Source organism: Lipophrys pholis, assembly GCF_963383615.2.
Source record: "Lipophrys pholis genome assembly, chromosome: 11".
Lineage (NCBI taxonomy): Eukaryota > Metazoa > Chordata > Actinopteri > Blenniiformes > Blenniidae > Lipophrys > Lipophrys pholis.
The window spans coordinates 5,040,212-5,056,077 of NC_137631.1; the positions used below are offsets into that span (position 1 = coordinate 5,040,212).

The following is a 15,866-nucleotide window of genomic DNA, read 5'->3' on the forward strand; positions in this document are numbered from 1 at the left end:
ACACACACACACACACACACACACACACACACAACTGAAAAACTGACATACAAAACATAATTATTATTTACATGGACTGCTGATTAAATTCATGCTGCAAAGGAATTTTTACATTTATAAAAAAACAAAAAACAAAGCAAGATTCCTTTTTCTTCAGCTCAGATTAAAGAGGCACGCTGTACCCGCCCCGATACTCTGCGGCCCTCGAGCCAATATCCAAAAATACATTTTATAGTGTCACGTGTAGAATTACATGGGGGTTTTTATGTTTGTTTTTTTGTTGTTTTTTTTAACCAAAAATCTGTTAAAATTCCATTAAATTGATGTACATTTCAAGATTTAAAAAGAAAATCTAATACATGCATATGGCTTACAATTATAGACAATCAGTTATTTTACATTTAATTAGCTGACACATCCCATAAGTCTTTGTGGTTGAGAGTTAAGGTAATTTTTGAGGCTGCAGCATGTTGTTCTCTGCACTCGTGTGCGTGTGGTTTCATTACAAAATCAAACAACTGCACCCAATAGGGGCCTGGCAGGTTGACTACCCTATTTTCAACATTTCTGCCACTGTCGTGGAAGCAGATATTGTTTTCAAAATGCTGCTGTGTAAACGAGAACCTTTTCTGAAACAGAAACGTTGTGGTGTAATCTACCGCGTCAGCATGTTTTTGTCACTGTATCTCTGTGGGAGACCGATGAATGTGACACGTCATCGTTGGCTATTTCATCACGCCAGTTGATGATGAAAACTAATACATAAGTGTGGTTTTCTTAAAGTATCAGTCAAGAAGCTTCAGATGGATTTTAGAGAAAGAATGCACCCATGAGGAGGCCTCACAGAGACACCCGTATCAGGATATTCAGTTGTATATTTGTGCACTGCAGCTGCAAAAATCCTGAAATCATATCCTGAGATTATCAACACAGACTAAATGAAGGGCTGTCTAAAAATCTAAAGTAAACCTCACAAAATGCTTATCTGTTAGGAAACAGTTTATTGATATGAAGGCTGTTTCTCCGTGCCACACACTGTGAATAATAAATATCTGTCTCACTAAGAACGTGTGCGTGGACTGACTGGCTTATTGACAAGCTCAGGGTGAAACTAATTTATTCACACACCGTCAGACCTGCGGCGGAAATTACATGTGAACTTTGAAACGTATATATTTTTATAGTGCTTATACAATGGCTGAATAATATATTGCCTATATAAGTCCATACTGTGAATATATTATTGTCTCAATCTGTGTTAGTCATATTGTATATATATTTTATCGAATCTATTAGAGTGTACTATCTTCATTGGATAATTATGTCTTACATTGGTAATATATTCTATATTGTGCGCATATTTCTTACAACTCCGTTGCATATTGCTGCGACGAAATCTTGAATTTCCATTTGATTATTTTCTCATCTACAGCCCAGATTACACAATGCGTCAAGTCAAAACACATATCTGGTACATTTTCATTTCAGAAATGTTTTGTATTTACATGGCTACATTTCAAAAACAATGCCCATTAACATGGTAACAGCAGAAACTCTGAAAAAGATCTCATTAACCTACCAGACCACTAGTGGGTGCTGTTGTTTGTTTTTTTGTAATTAAACCACATGCACACATCCACAGAGAACAATACACTAAAAATATTAACAATGTGAGCAGACGGACATTCATATGGACAGACGATAAAGTTGGATTGTTGTTAACATTGTTCATCTACTGAGCATGTGCAGAAGACCTATTTACTACAGCTGTGGTGCGCATGCAAAGTAGCAGCATTTCAGAAAACTTGTAAACAGCAAACCCAAAACGCAAAGAAAGATTTCTGATTTCACGTGAACACGTTCGGTATACAGGACATAAATCACCTCCACAGTCAGTAAAATAGCAAATAAATCTGCCTTACATGATCTTGATTATAGCATGTGTTCTCTCTACATTCTGCAAGTTTTCAGAATTCTATGCAAAGAAATAAGTTACTGTTGACTTTACAGTAAATATCACTTACTGAACCCTAGCAGTGCTTGCAGTTCAGATTTTCATGCTTGTTCCTGCAATGCCCAGTTTCGTGGGCTCAGTTATATTCAGCTTAGGTTGACATTACTCTAACTAGAATTATTATTATAAAGGCTGTTTATGTGCAGTCAGAAAGTACGGCGATGCTAAATTAGTCATGGTGAAGAAACAATACTTTTTCAGACCATTTCTGTCGACACGACGAGACAGACCAACTTCATTCCTCCAATTTCACAAGAATGTTTATCTATCAACAAGAGAGAAAACACTCCCGATCAGTGAGTGACAAACATCAGACATGTGGGACAAAACCGGCCCACAAGATGCTTCAGTCCAGCAGCCAAACCAAGCAAATTGTAAATATTTCAAAGAAAACATTGATTTTTTTTTTTTACAAGTTCCCAAGCTCAGATATCGATGTTGTATCGCGTTTGTAAACACACGCATAATACAACACATATAGGAGAAGGTTTCTGGACATTTCACTGTATTTTGCACCAGAGGCTTCATTAAAATGGGCTTCATGTTGAGATTGTGGTCATTTTTAGAACTAATTGTGAAACAATTTGCAAAAACATGCATTTTTTTTTCAAAACTGACATTCTGCACCACAGCAAAGAAAAACTTTCAAGTTTAAATTCAAAGTTTATTGTAACATTATTTTTCCCAGTCCGGCCCACTCTGGATGAGATTGGGCTGGATGTGGCTCCTGAATTAAAATGTGTTTGAACCCCCTGCTCTAGATCAAATCTATTGCAATCTCCCTCATACATATTTCATGCAATCACTCTGGGTCTGATATGCGTGTGATCACTTCTTCCACCAACATGCCCGACTCCATGGTGTCACTTTTCATTTTGTGCTGGCGAAGAAAAAAACAAAACATGGCTCGTATACCGTTTCTAATCTATCATTCCCTCATTCACCTGTTTGAGCGTGACGCCACTCGCTGCGTTATTCTTGGTAAAAACACCAGAGTGCAAACTGAAAGTGCTCCCCATTTTTGTGTGAGTATTCAGTTCGTCACACTTTTTTCTGGGATCAGGCTCCCCGTCTTTGATTGCAGCAAAACCACTCAGCAGGAGATAAAACACAACAACAACAACAAAAGAAAGAATCGGCGTCAGCAATACAACAGTGTCACAAAGTCAGACTGGGGAGTTGAACTGATGAGGAGGCAAACCTGGAGAGACACAGGCACAGTCTCAGCACTAAAGTTTAAACGGGAGATGACACTTTCTCAGTTTTAAAACTAGTAAAGTGCTCTCCAACAACAAACCGTAGCTCAACAGCACAGTGTGAGCCCTCTTCAAAACACGCGAGTCGGCTTCCCTCTGATTCCCTAATAACTGATCTATGAACCTCTTTTCTAACTTTATAATATGAATCTGGAAGGGCTGTTTTGGAAAAGTATGTCAGTGAACATCCAGCATCTTATTTGGGACCAATTGGCTCGTCTTTTCTTCAGTTTCACGTCTGAGCCGTTGTCCCCCGAAACAACAGTGAAGAGAAACACATACAACATCTTGTGTGTTCAGGTCTGGAATAGGTGCTTAACACAAACAAATTTCACTGCATGTTACACCGTGTATGATTGTCCATGAGACAAATAAAGGTCCTGACTCTTGATGTCAAAACAATTCAGCCAGCAGCAGCCAAAGTTTAGGCCAGTCACCACAGCAAGCGGTGCTAAATGTGATTTAAGTGTGAGCTCAGTCCCTCGGTCTACAGTACGCATAGGAACGTGCGTAGATAGACGCTCCGTATTGCTCGGTGCATACTGAAGGCTGCAGGGCTGTTGGAGGTGCGCGGAGCATCGAAGCAGATGCTGTGCAGAGGTGGTTCGTAGCAACGCAGTGCCATCGTGTATCGTTTGCATCTGGAGTATAAATTAGGCTTAATGGCATTAAAGAAGTTCTTGGCTTGTACTCGTCCTTTAAAAAAGTGTGACCGTGCATTCTTAATTTAATATCATTTTTGTATTTCTAACACCATGCACGGTCATTCCTCTTTCTCTTCCCGATCAGCGGTGACCAGCTCCTGCTGAATCTCCTCGTGTCCTGTTATGGACGGGAGCGTCTGCACCTCTTCAGAACACCCGAGTGCCGCGTAGCGCCGACATTTTCATAAACCCAGTTAACAGAACAACCAGTGTGCACCAAGCAGCGTATGTAAACAACCACGGGAGGGTTTACGGGAGATGAGACATTTAAATATTGCTGCTTGTCGACCAATCAGCAGACGGCTGCGCCGTCGCTCCTCCTTATAAGACCCGTTTCGTAGAGAACCGTACCTCAACGGAGGGGTAATGAAAAATCGAAACCGTTGGTTACGGTTGTTTCGGTGCCATCCACGACTTTCGTCAGTGGGGACGGTCAAAGCCCCGTCCCGGGACATACAACACGGTGGGACTGCAGCTTATGACTTATCCTGCTGTAGTGAAAGCAGCTCTGCTTGGAATGGACGAAATGACCAGAACTGCACTTGATCCAGATGGAGATCAGCGGAAGCCTTCCTCAACAACTGAGCAGACCAGTTGACTAAATAATCTTTAAACTCACCCAACAGCAGTGTATTTCTGCCTGAAGGCAGTCGGCATCGTTCCAGAACCAAAGAAGAAGACGTTCAACTCTCTCGATGCCTACAAACCCAGATGACTCCTGCCCTGTCATCACGTCATGTTTTCATATAATTAGTCGACTGAAAATGGCAAGGATTTGATTTGATTTTACTCTTGTTCTCTTTTAATTCCTTTCTTTCTCATTTTACTGCCTGATTGTACTGGAAAGCACTTTGGTCACCTTGAGTGTTGTAAAGGGCTTTATAAATAAATGTTGATTGATTGAGTTTGAGAAAGGTTCATCTTCACATGGGTGCATTTTGAAAACTATCACCGCTCACAAGGAAATCCTGAAAATGCTGCAGTCTGCCCGTCAGGCCACAACGTAAACATCCAAGATCCTTTCAGGTGTCTTTGTTTGTCGTATCGGCCCACTCAGTGTCTGGCAAAAATCAAGAAACATGATCCAGATGATGATGAAGTGAACAGATAGTCCGATGAAGAAGTGCTGTTGAAGGAGAGTCACAGGCTTTCAGAGGGCCTTGGTCTCCCCGACATCAAAGCTGCCAGCCCTGCAGACCTCGTTTGACTCCAGTACGTTAACAGAGCTAACGGCACAACAGTGTACGGATTCATCAAAGAGCAGAGCTCTCGCACACATGGACCATGAGAACACCTCTGAAAGAAGGACATTTGTGTTCTGTGGACTTTGGCTCCGCCTTTAACACAGCCCTATCTGGAACAGAAACTGGGTGACCTTGGATTAGGGAGTTCAATATGTGCTGGGATACTGGATTTGCTGAGCAACAGACCACAGACAGTCAACACAGGACTTCACACATCATCAGAACTCATTCTGAACACAGGCACACCACAGGGGTGTGTACTGATCCCACCCCTCTAATCCCTCTTAACCCATTATTGTTCACTCATACACCTCAAGACCAACATAGCCACATTTGCTGATGATGCCACCATAGTACGACTAATGACAAAACAACATTGAAACAGCCCACAGGGAATAAATTCAACTGTTTTATGATCATTTCTCTAATTACTGCAGTGTGCCTTCATCTCAAAACACCACGTAGCAGCAATTCCTCTACATTTTCAGCTTTCTTTCCCCTAAGATTCGCCATAAAGCGTGGTAAGACGCATGCTCACAGAAATAGATTGTGGTTTCAGTTCGTGTGCATTTTGCAAATGATTCACTACAAACAACACCATGAGTAATACTGGGAGTACTGAAATGAGTCTTTTGCATGCTTTACATCCAGTTTACATGAGAACAATCTTTTGGAAACTGTGTTTGTCCCATTAGGAGTGAATGGATGGAGCGCCGAGTCCCCACGTGTGCAATCCTGTGGAAATAATAACCGAAAATATTCTACGATAAAGTCTGCAAACAAACAAGGTGGAAGGCCAACTGAGGAACGGACTCGCATGACAATAACGTGTGTGTGTGTGTGTGTGTGTGTGTGTGTGTGTGTGTGTGTGTGTGTGTGTGTGTGTGTGTGTGTCATAATCCTCGGTGCTCCCATTAGTAGATCAACTTCCACGTGTGTGAGATCAATATCACAAAGCTTTTCGTACAGGGGTGTCACAAACATAAGACCTGGGGCCCAAAACCGGCCTGCAAGAGGCTTGAATCTGGCCAAACCACCAAGCAAATGGTTAAAAACCCCAAAGATTTTTTTTAGGAAACACAACACAACACTGAGACATGAGCTGAGATATCAGTGACGCTGCTAGGAAAGCTACCCAACTAGTATTAGCCTCAAAGCCGTGCTGTCAGGCTGAATTTGTTCAAAAATGCATAATGCAACACTTTTGTGGGACATTTCACACCAGGAGGTTTTAATAAATTGGCTTTATGTTGAGATTGTAGTCATTTTCTGTAGCAATTGTTTGGTTTTGTGTAAATATAGACATTTTCATCAAGTATACTCTGCGCTACAAAAAAGAAAAACTTTATCATTTTAATTTAAAGGTTATTATGGTAGTATTTCACCACTTCGACCCACTCAAGATGGAACTGGACTTTGTGTGGCCCCCTCAATTAAAATACTTTTAACACTCCTGCTTTAGTAGATCAGGCCTATTGTGTGAAAATGAAGCCATCCTTGACTCTGAACTTGAAATTAAACAAGCTTGTCTCTTTTATCAGCAGCAGATTGATTGGATAAATGATAAGATCGCTGCATATCTGCTGTAAAATGAATATTAGACATGGAGGTTATCAAGCCTCAGACAAACCCCTAAAAATCCATCTTTGTGTCTGATTGGGCCACACATGTATCATCCATCTTTGATCTGCAGCTGCCATAAGCTGGTGTGTGTGTGTGTGTGTGTGTGTGTGTGTGTGTGTGTGTGTGTGTGTGTGTGTGTGTGTGTGTGTGTGTGTGTGTGTGTGTGTGTGTGTGTGTGTGTGTGTGTGTGTGTGTGTGAGAAACAGCGTCCTCACTCAGCAGTGTCCACCATCTGGAGCCCAAGGGGACCGCCATATGGCTCAGGTCGACAATAGGCCTGTGGTACAGTGGGGGCAGAGGGGCAGCGCCTTACACTAGACAAAGAGCAAGCTTCATGCTGTGAAGGGGAGGGGGGGCAGTGTGGCAACACTACATTACTAGAAATGCAAAATCATGCTGACACGGCCAGTTATCACGCATAATTTACATGTATTTCCTGTTGCAGGTTACACAGCGTCATTGTTCTTACCTTCTACCATGGCTTCATACTTTAGACGTTCCAAACAATTTTCAAGCCCTGACTGTGATTGTTTACAAGCTGTTGCTAGGCGGAGGGACAATAAGACAGATTCCATATGTGACTGTCTAACAGAGGTGTTATCTGGTACACATCTGCAAACTTCAATTATTGGACCGATCTGAAGGCGTGGAGGCCTGAAGTTGTTCACCAAAGTCACTGGTCTGGTGTTCTTAAAAAAATAAATAAATACAACTTTGATGTTTCATCTGTTGACATATATATTCAATGTATTGGTCATGGTAATAGAAAACAGACAACTTTAACAATCTATCTGAAATATTTCCCCCAAAATAAAAAGAAACTACAACGTGTTTAAAAAAAGGGGTTTTGCACAGACTTCTATCCGAGATGTGTCTAAACATGAATGTGCCAGCCTTGTTTTCCTCCTATTGCAGATGTTCCCTCAGCCGTCGTTCATTATGTCTTGTCCTGACCTTCACCGACGCTCCATGGACAAGTCGTGGAGCGTCTAGACGTAACATACCGAACAAATAAACACGCGGAAGAAGAAAAAAAGAAGTCCCGTTAAATCCATCTTCTTATGGAGGCTACACTGTGAGCACAGAGCGTACAATTCAGTGCCTTGTCTCCCGGCCGGAGCAGAGTGACTTCAGATTGAGTTCTAATCTCCAGCTGCTGGAGCTGCCGGCTCACAGTCACGTCTCCGAGGAAACTGCTGTGGGGAGGAAAGTGCATCTGTCCGAATGGGCATCAATGAGGTTTCTCATAGAAGCGTCGGGATCATTATCTCTCTGTAGCAGGCCGCTGATGAGATGGTACTGATGTTGCGTTGCTGAAATTATCTAAACATTGACAGACAAGTTGACTGTCTTGGAGAGTAAAATATTTATCCTTCTTATGTGGCAGCTTTGGATCTCGACAGCTCTGTCACAACAAAGATTTCAGGTTAATTGATAACGAATAGCCTTTGCATATTGTTTCCATCTGGAGTATAAATTAAGTTTCATAGCATTTAACAAGTACTTGGATCGGTACTTGGTATCAACAAGGAGCTAAAGGTTAGTACTCGTACTCGTACCCGTCATTTAAAAAAAGTAGTATCGGTGCATTTCTAATGAAAGGATTCAATAGTAACAGTACTGCTCCTGTCTAATACCTGCTTGTTTTATCAGTAAACAAACACTATACACACCAAATAAACTACAACCACCTTCCATTAGTGGTACTGAATCTGTGCCAACAGTGAGAAGGCGCCCAGCCAGCGCGGGCTCTCTTACTGTTGTTGAAAACCTCTTTGTAGAACTGCATTCTAGTTCCACTCATCTCAGCTCATTAGATGAATTACTTTGATGATAAAGTTTTAAGAGAAGCGGCAGAGACTTAATAGTCTATCAGTCACATGATTGCTACTGCACAACAAATCAAAGTTGTTTTTTTTAACCTCGTCAACTGAGAGGATCAAATGGGATGAGTTTTTTCATTATCATTCGAGGCGTATTTGAATTAATCCCACCGTAATTTCCTTTCTAAGAAGTTTCGAAACCAAACTTTTCTATTTGATAATGCTCCTAGTTCAGGCCGGATCATTGTGTTTGTGAGATTATCTGTTCAGACTGCTGGGAGACGTCATTTAACTGACTCATCCATTCATTCTTTGCACACAGTGGTGTAGTGGCCCCGAGATAAGCGACTATAATCTCTGTTTTTGCCTTCTTTTAAAGCAGCCCAGAAATGCCTTCTTTTATTTATTTATTTTTTAAAACCAAAACGTGTAAGACGACTTCATTTTGTGGAAATCCGTCCATAGTATTTGCTCATTGTCGCATCATTTTGGTATCATTTTTTTTTAGTTGGCAATATTTGCCTTGTCATGACCCGAACCCTACTTTTCTGTGTAACATCCAGAATTCCCCGCCGCTGTTGCGGGTTGCTCAAGCCAATCTCAGACCACCAAGAGTACAGCCTGTACAGGATGCCAGTCAAAAAGCAAACACAGGAACAAACAACAGTCTCTCACACTCACACCTGCAGGCAGTTTAAGGTCACCAAATAACCTGAAATGCATGTTTTTTTGGGACTACCAGAGGAAACATGGCATACCGGAAGAAACCCACATCCGCAATGGAAGAACATGATAAGTGAATCTCAGAGAGGCGGGGCCAGCTCTCGAATCCGTAACATAAACACTGTGTTTGACTTCAGACTGCGAACGGTTGACAGAGCAACGGTTTTACTTTAAAGTAGCAACGACCTGGACCAACAAGCCAATGAGATGTGCACTTGTGCCGACCCGCTTTGTGCTGAGCATCACAGAGAGCGCTTTATGCCATTTCCCACTATCTCTGCATCTGGCTGCTACGGATAAATATTTGATTTTCTCCTTTCTTTCATCGTTTCTCTTAAGCCTCGACCACTGCAGTGAGATTTCCATAGGAAGTTTGCATTTCATATCCGTCACACTCCTATTTCCAGACTTCACACCAGAAGCTGGTCTTCTTGCTCTTTATTTGCATCGGTGTTGGTGTCATTTCTGGAAACTTATGTCTGAAAAAACAAATTATGCCTGTTTATTCATTCATGCCCATCAGCCTGCACAATCCTCTGATAGGATATATATCATTTTCCTTCCTGCGCACACGCACGCACGCACGCACGCACGCACGCACGCACACACACACACACACACGCACACGTTGTCACACAAGAGAGATTTATGAAGTCTTTTAGACTAAAGTAATCCCACTCAGTGGCTGATCGCTTACAACACCAGATGGGCTGCTATTACTCTCCCTTTCTCACGCATAAATGCATTCACACAACTCCAGTCCTAAAAGGTTGGGACAATTTGTAAAAACGTTAACAAGAACAGAATGTGATGATCTGCAATTCTCATTAGCACCATACAACCGATCAGCCACAGCAACATTATGTAGACTTGTCGGTCTGATCCATCAAGATTATTTGGACTCAAGAAAATGTCTCAGCGTGTTATGATGATGCACCAAAGTCTTTGACAATTAGAATAAATTCTTTATCATTTTTTTTTTCTTTTCAATCGGGAGAAAGTGTGTAAACAAATACATGTAAACATAAGAGTCCCATTCAGCTCACGAGCTCGCATAACATTCTCCATATGTTGATCGTTAACATGAAGGCTTACGTTTCTGAACATCATGTTTAAACTTTCGTTTCAGAAACGTTTCGGCATTAAAAACGGAGTGTGTTAACACGGAAAAAAAAAACGATGCAATTTTCATGCTGTTTCACTCGTGGTCTCGATTTGTTTGGTTTTGAAATGAAACCACGCGTCCATGCATCAGAGAACAACACGCTATAAACATTAACAACGGGAGAACACGGACATTCGTACAGCGAGACGAACAAGTGGGATTGTTATCACAGTGACTGTCAACTATAAAACTACCAAGTGCGAGGAGAATCTGGACTGGGAATCATGGTACGACGGAGGAAACGTTGTTCTTATTGTCTCTACTGAGCATGTAAAGTAGCAGCATTTCAAAGTGTTCGGTTTTCCCCCGTTTCCATGGAGCATTTTCAAAAATGGAGCCGTTTTCAAACAGCTGAATTTTCATAGGCTCCAAGCACCGTTGTTGTGTGAACAAACACCTAAAACGCCACGAAAAATGCCCATTTTCAATTGGGAACATTGTCGTGTGAACGGGGCCTCAGTCAAATTACTTTCCGTTCCCCTACTTGTGAAGCTGTGTTTGTATTGCCCGCAATGAAGCAGAGTAATCCCAGGAAAAAAGAAAAGTGTCAGCCTACAAATGAGGACTGACTGCGAAAAGGACGAGAGAGAAGCAGACAGCCATCAGGTGGCGTCGTCTGTGAAGTATAAACCCTGTTTGATGTGGAGAGTAAGGACCTTCCTGCAGCTGAGCGAAACCACACACGTCTGATGAAGCTTCAAACGGGGGAGGAACAGCCGACAGGCGGATCAGTCTCGTTGCTTAACAGCAGGTGTGTTGCTTCAGACCGTTCCCGCTCATGTTACATTTGATCGCCGCTCTCAACCTCTTACCTTTCTTGGTTATAATAATCCGGAGCAGCGGATTGGCCAACGACACAGCCTTGTGGTAGTTGTCGTCGTTGTTGATTGGAAGGAGGTCCCCGTGCACGTCTGCGTAGCCCAGCAGCACGTCCACGCCGGCGATGCGGTGGACGGTCTGGAGGAGGCGGTAAAACTCCTGGAAGCCGCCCGGGCCGTTTCTCTTCAGGGCAAAGCGGCGGTACTCTGCCTCGAACTGCACAAGGCAAAGAACACACACACACACACACACACACAAAACTGTTTAGTGTGAAAAACTTCAGATCAGTTTCACTGAAGCCATTCGGACGGTCGATCATCTTGGTGGGACTTGAGCACACAGCCACTTTCTGAATGTGATGTCTGCGGTTTGTAGGTTCTTTAATATTAATGAGGATGACAAAAGTAAGACAGACTGAGAATTATGTTCTGTCAAAACAACAAGAGGAGGAGAAAAGAGTTCGTACGACACCAGCAACTTAATCCGCAGAGAGGTTTTTGGAGCAGCGGCGTTAGAATGATGTCGCTCGTTAGTTTTACTGCTCAGGAGGATTTCACATCAAGCTGTGCTACATGCTACATGCTAAAGAGTTTCAGGGCTCACACACCGGCGATGCTACACGCTAAACATGATTAAAGTGTGACTGACACTCATTAACGGTGAGCCGGAGCGTGTGGCGGCACACAGCGAGCTGGGTCTACAGTCCACATAGCGCAGTGCGTACACAGACGCTACACCCTGCCCCGTGTGTGGCGCCGACGCAGTCGTATTAATGGAGCCTTCAAGGCTGTGCCTTCGTGTTTCATTTGCATATGGAGTGTCAATTAGGATTTATGGCATTTAATCAGTACTCGGTATCGGCAAGTAGCTAAAGGTTAGTACTCTTTCTTGTGCTTGTCCTTTAAAAATATGGTATTGGTCCACCCCGAGTGGAACTGAACCACATTAATGACATCCATAATTTAAGTGTTTTAATGTAATGTGACCCTCAAAGCCTTGAAAGGCGCCTTTAAATAACATGTATTCTTATAATGGTGAGAAAGATATGATGAGGAAAAGGCGCCATGTGGATCTTTGTGATTTGGGACCAATGGATAGGTAAAGGAGAAGAAATAGGAACACAGTGGCTCAGGGTACAACAAACAACTGGTAAAGAAGTGGGACAAAATGTATTGTTCAAATTAAACGCAATGACAAGAGACACAATTAGATCTACACAATATATCGCAACTGTCCATGCACTCTCTCAATCTCAGGCATCGGCTATTTAACACAAACCGTGTAGTTTTTCCAGTATCACTCATTTCAGTGATATTGTACTGCTATAAACACTAACCCAAAACTAATTAATCCAGAGAAAAAAAGGTGTCAGCAGCCTCTCCTACCGATCCATCAGTGAGACCTGCTGACTCATCGAATCCTGTGGTACCACATTCATTCACTATGACGTGCTGCCCATATTATATTTAATTTTTGCATCCATACTCTGTAAACAACAAGGCAGAATTTCTTTTCAGAGCCGAAGGTGACGGCTGCGGCTCATTCTATTTTTACGTTTTCATGTGTATAAACCTCTTTATTGTTTTGGTGTACCCTGATGGACTCTATGTGTCCAGCAGCACCGAAGCTGACCAGCCATTAATCTAATATGGACTTCCTAACCTGTAAACTGTCCTGCAGATCATCCACTGCCTCCATATGAAATGAGCTAAACAGAAGGAGAAAAGTACAAAGAGGAGGAGAAAAGGAAATCGGTCTGGCAGCAGGATTACTGCGCTGACTTAAGAGATGTTTGAACAGCCTTGTGGAGACGTTTTGCCGAGAGGTGCAGATGTAACCTTTGCAGGGGCAATGATACTGCCTGTTGAGGGCATTAACATTTGCCCTGACAACTGACTGTGTCTGACCTTGTCAACTTAGTTTAAAACAGCAGCGGGAAAGAATTTTTCATTCATGAAAAGGCTCATACGTGTGCAGCTAAGAGGAGTCAAAGACTTTTTTTAAAAGGTAAATACAGAACGCAGACGGTAAAAATGCTGAAATAAAAAGATGGACAGAACTAAATTTGACCATTTTGTCCTTCCAAAGTTCAGATCTTTCAACTATCTGGCTTTTCTCTTGTGGAATCAGATCTCAATTTCACTGATTGAGGCTTTTGAAAACGATGTCAGTTTCCGTGTAACCGTGGTGCGCAGCATTTCCGAAAAGTTGCATTTTCACTAATTACACAGCGATGGAGTGTTTTCGAAAAATTGTGTTTTCTACCAGTTTACATGAAGATGGAGTCAGAGCGTTTTTTTTTTTAAAAAGTCATGTTTTCCTTTGTTTCCCTGGTGACGGAGTCGGAATGTTTTCAAAAACACGTATTTTACCTATTTACATGGTGATTAAGCTTTTTCGAAAAAGTGAGTTTTCTCGCTGTTTACATGGAGACAGAGTCAGAGTTTTAAAAAAGTTGCATTTAACCCATTTGCACGGTGGAGTGTTTTTGAAAAGTTGCATTTTCTCTCAGTTTACACAGAGACAGAGTCGTAGAGTTTTCCAAAAGTTTGGTTTTCCCCATTTACCCGGAGATGGAGCATTGTCAAACGTTTGCATTTTAAACCCATTTACAGTGAGATGGAGTAGGAGCATTTTCCAAAGGTTACGTTTTCTACCCTTTTACACGAAGATGGAGTTAGAGCGTTTTTTGAAAACTCATATTTTACAAATTTACATGATGATGGAGCATTTTTGAAAAAGTACATTTGATGGAGATGGAGTCGGAGAGTTTTCACACTCAGACAGAACCATGTGTTGCCACTTGCAAGTCCAGTGTGGATGATTGTCATTTAGGAGAAGGAAACAAGGTCACATGTAGGCTGTCCAAGACAAAAACAATGATGTTTAATCACTCCACGGGGTCATGGCACTGACAATCATCTGAAACATTTGAATTTGAAGGAAACTGCTTCCTCCGTTATCCACTCCAATGTCGTTTACCAAGATAAGCGCTTATTCCCCCTGGTGGAAGAAGAGAACTCCTCATCAGGACAATGACCTTGCCAGATACCGCTTAACCTTGTTGGAGGTAAATTCTTAAGGATGTTGATGGAATACTTTGAGCCATAATCCCCATAGGAGTGGTAATACTTTGTAACGTACCTTGTTTATGTAATTGTTACCTTTTTTTTAAATCTTGTTTTATATCTTTTAATCTATTTTAGAGATTAGTTGTGCCTCCTTATTTTTCATCTGTTCATAATGGTAACTTAAAACAAAACACATTTTGGAAAACATGAATAAATTGTATTGTGAGAGAAGGACGATTGTACCATTTTGCGACTTTGAAGTAGACATTCATACAAACCGGCCTTTTTAGGCCCCGTTTCCATGACATTTCAAGTGAAAACGCTTTGTTTTTGCGTGTTCGTTTCAGAAAAGTTCTGCCTTTACACAGCATTGTTTTGAAAATGATGTCCATTCATATGTTGGGCCAGGAGTTACCAATGGCAGCACATGGGACATTCTAGTGGACGGACGACCAAGTTGGATTGTCATTACGTGACTGTTGACGATAAAACCTCCAAGTCCCAGGAGAACATGGACGCGAATAAAAAACGCGACGACACAAAATGTCCACTTTCACTTAAGAACATTGTTCCGTGAACGAGGCCTTCGTGTGAAAGATTTTGTCACAACATGAAGAGGAACCGTGTCTCATGAAGGCAGACGAGGCGACAAAGGGTGTTGAGGACATGTAGAGTCAAAATGAGAAGTGTTGTAGCCGGACGGTCACCCAAACACAGCCAGACCTTCAGCACGGTGGTCCACCTGGGCCTGCTCTCAACCTGAACACATGTCGAATCAGCCACAGGGAGCAAAATGTTTTCATTTATCTTTCCAGGTGATGTCGTGTCTATTGTTCTCTGGAGCCAGCACGACAAGTACTGCAAGTCTGCCGCGTGAACCGCCCACAGTTTATGAGACACGGGTTGCGACTGCAGGTCGCCCTGATCGCACACTTTGAAACGTCTCCCGATGACGCCACTGTGGTGGGAAAGGGAGGTGGTTGCTTCATTCACTTCTACAGAGTGAAGCAGTTCTAGTATCTTTGACCACAGAAATATTAAGAGTGATCATCATGTGAATATCAATTCTTTTCAGTCTCCAGACAGCCTCACAATGTTTGGGTGTATCACAGCTAGAAGCATGTTATTAGGGGCAGAGAAACGCACGCGGCTCATTAAAACCCTGAAAGTAATTCAGCCTAAGTAAAGGGATTATTACCGGGAGAGACAGGTTCCTGTAATTATGTTCACAGTTTAACAGGACTGTGCAAAGCACACGGTGATGCTTTGCCTCACAGCACAGAGACATTACCAACACAGCAATGAAATGCGTACAGCGACAACAGAAAGCTTTTTCATTAACCTACGAGACCCTCATATTAACAAATATTACTGTGATAGGCCATTTAGTAGTTCCCTCAGCAACATTGTTCAACCATTATTCC

The 15,866-nt window shown here is 42.2% G+C and overlaps 1 protein-coding gene across 1 annotated transcript in view; it reads right to left on the reverse strand.

Annotated features, from left to right (window-relative positions):
• Positions 1 to 15,866, reverse strand: part of pard6a (par-6 family cell polarity regulator alpha) — a 36,131-nt gene that overhangs the window by 13,640 nt on the left and 6,625 nt on the right. Inside the window, exon 2 of the mRNA XM_080474906.1 lies at positions 11,365 to 11,587. Coding sequence (XP_080331032.1) covers positions 11,365 to 11,587 — 223 coding nt within the window. The remainder of the gene's footprint in view (positions 1 to 11,364; positions 11,588 to 15,866) is intronic.